The sequence below is a fragment of the Formica exsecta genome, unplaced genomic scaffold (assembly GCF_003651465.1).
Source record: "Formica exsecta isolate Colony F162 unplaced genomic scaffold, ASM365146v1 scaffold1226, whole genome shotgun sequence".
In the NCBI taxonomy this organism is placed as follows: domain Eukaryota; kingdom Metazoa; phylum Arthropoda; class Insecta; order Hymenoptera; family Formicidae; genus Formica; species Formica exsecta.
Genome location: NW_021848562.1, coordinates 21,366 through 24,088, shown reverse-complemented (window position 1 = coordinate 24,088; position 2,723 = coordinate 21,366). Strand labels below are relative to the sequence as shown.

At 36.7% G+C, this 2,723-nt stretch overlaps 1 protein-coding gene across 1 annotated transcript in view; it reads left to right on the top strand.

The window, feature by feature from the left end:
• The first annotated feature begins 222 nt into the window (after nucleotides 1–222).
• LOC115245629 (putative fatty acyl-CoA reductase CG5065) overlaps nucleotides 223–2,723 on the top strand; it is a 19,286-nt gene continuing 16,785 nt past the window's right edge. The window contains exon 1 of the mRNA XM_029824036.1: nucleotides 223–472. Coding sequence (XP_029679896.1) covers nucleotides 251–472 — 222 coding nt within the window. The 5' untranslated portion in view covers nucleotides 223–250. The remainder of the gene's footprint in view (nucleotides 473–2,723) is intronic.

Below are 2,723 nucleotides of genomic sequence, written 5' to 3'. Positions count from 1 at the left end.
TGTTCTACTAAATGAGGCAAACGCGCATTGTTGTCATAATGTATGTATAATTATGCATCACGTGATATCAGTACTTTATTAATGCTTTCCGCAACGTGAATAGTCATTTTCTATTTCATCTAGCAACCTAGTCGTACGTATACGACTTGGCGTAAGGATGATGTGATGTGGAAGATACGTCCCTCTGCGTAACAAATTTTTCTAAAAAAATATATATATTTCTTTTTAGAAAAGTAGTTCTTTGATCACAATGGAGCCAGGCGAACTCGATAGCGCCGACGCACCGGACAGAATAGTCGAGACTTTCGCTGGTCGTAAGATAATGCTGACAGGTGGCACGGGATTTTTAGGAAAAGTGATTCTCGAGAAATTTCTGCGATGCCTGCCCGAAATAGCGCAAATTTACATGCTCATCAGATTGAAGAAGGGCAAGGATCCTAAACAACGGTTGCTCGAGATACTCAATTCTCCGGTAAGCTATAGTTAGTCCGACAGCTTTAGTTAGATGACAAGGTTGTCATCTTGTCTCTTTGCACTTTCTAAAACACGCGAAATGCGCGATAAAAAAATTTCTACTAAATAATTGTACGGCAAAATATGAGAAACGTCGCGCGCATGTGTGTGTAGGGTATATCATACACTATTCCGAAAGAATCGTTTTTTACTTTTTTTTTTTGCGAAGGCTCTTTTCGCGCATCCGCGGAATTCGGTGGTTGCGTTGCCGCCATCAGACTTCCACCACGGGAAGAGTATCCGCTTTGGTCCCTCAATAAGAGCATCAAAAAGAGAAAGTGTGTGACTATGACTCTGCTACTGTACGCACTGCAAGTTGCATCATTGTTGCCTTACAACAGATGGATAATATGAGGTGCCTCTCTTTCTCCTCGTGCGCGCGCGCGCGTTTTTGATATTTCTTCGGCAGACAAATTTGCCGGTGAAAGCGCGCTAACCGGATCGTCGCCGTCGATCACATTGAAATCCACGTCGCTCTACGTGACGAAAGAAACCAAGTCAAGGCCTTGTCGAAAATATAGCGAGAAGATGGTGATTATATTCATACACACCGCGCTCTTACCGGTTTTGGTGAAAGTATACGGCGGATTGCGCGTTTCGCGCGCGTTATATCATGCCTTTCGAATTTTAACGCAACACCGTAAACATGCTACGTCATACATAAACGTGCGCACGTAAGATGCCTAAATGGGCGTCATTAGAATTACGATTTTCTTTTATATCTATTTTTCGTCAGAAAGAGACTCGGTAGACTCGGTAGTGTCAACGGATTCAATTCTTTCATTTGATTCTCTTTTCGCGTCGCCTTGGCTTCAATATACATATAAACTGTACGATAAAAACCGTATTTTTTTTTTTTGTTATTAAGATTGTATCGAAAACATTATATTTCGTATTGCGTATTTTTGTTCCAAATTCCAGGTAAAGAAAATATTTTAAAGATTTTTTGGTGCAACTTTCTAACATAAATTTTTTTCACGCCTACGCTTCTTCAGTGGCCCGCAAAGATTCAAAGTTATGATTTTCACATTAGAGCCTTATTAACTTCTTAACTTATAAATTTTTTTATTGCATGTATTCTAATGTTTTTTTCACTCATAAGAAAACATAAGAAAAACGTAAAGCCTCTCAAGTTACAAGCTAGATTTGTATATTTGTACTGAAAAAAACTGAGTTTTCGTAAGATAAACATTTTTTTACTTGCATATTCAATATTTCGTTAAGACATTGAATATATAAACACAGAGATAAATATATATTTAAAATATATTTTAAACGCATAATTCACTTGTTTTGTCGACTGTTTGCAATATGAGAGCAAAATTATCAGAGACAATTTTTTTAAAAATTCCCCGTCTCCCAATAAAATTCCATGAAAATACCCTGATTTTTCCAAGTACAAAAAAAATCTCTGAGAAATCCAGGTTTTAGTAGACACTCTGATAATGTTTAATTAATAACGAAATTGTTGTAACCATCTTATATAAAAAGTATGAAATAATCACAATCCTTAAAATATTGTACAATAGCTTCCAAAGAGTATAAGAAACATTACATCTATTTGCTGTAATTATCACAAACGATAATTTTAGTGAGATTTAGAAAAATACTAACAAATATCTAATAATTAATATAATATACCAAATATGCACACATTTTGTATTTGTATATATTATATATACAGGGTGTCCGGAGTCAATCGCATCACTCGTTGTGTGCAGATAGAGCAGGTTAAACTGAGTAGGAAAGTCCTTTACCATTTTGCGACTTCCGTAATAATTATTGAGAAATTAATTAAAAAAGATCGACCAATTCGCGTAAGTATAAACGCGCGGCGAGAAAGGACGACCCAGAGACAATCCAAAAGTTTGCGGTCGCTAGGCGCGCGACGAGGTTTTGGGAAGAGCGCTCTACAAATGACAACGGTTACGTACGAGAATGGCACATAACGATAGATTCTCGCGTCTTAGCAACCACATATTAATGTGTTGTCCCTTTTTACTGCGCGCTTATACTCACGCGAATTGGTCGATCTTTTTTAATTAATTTCTCAATAATTATTGCAAAAATCGCAAAATGGTGAAGGATTTTCCTACTCAGTTTAACCCACTCTATCTGCACGCGACGGGTGATGCGATTGACTCCGGCCACCCTACATATATATATATATATATATATATATATATATATATATATGTATATATATATAC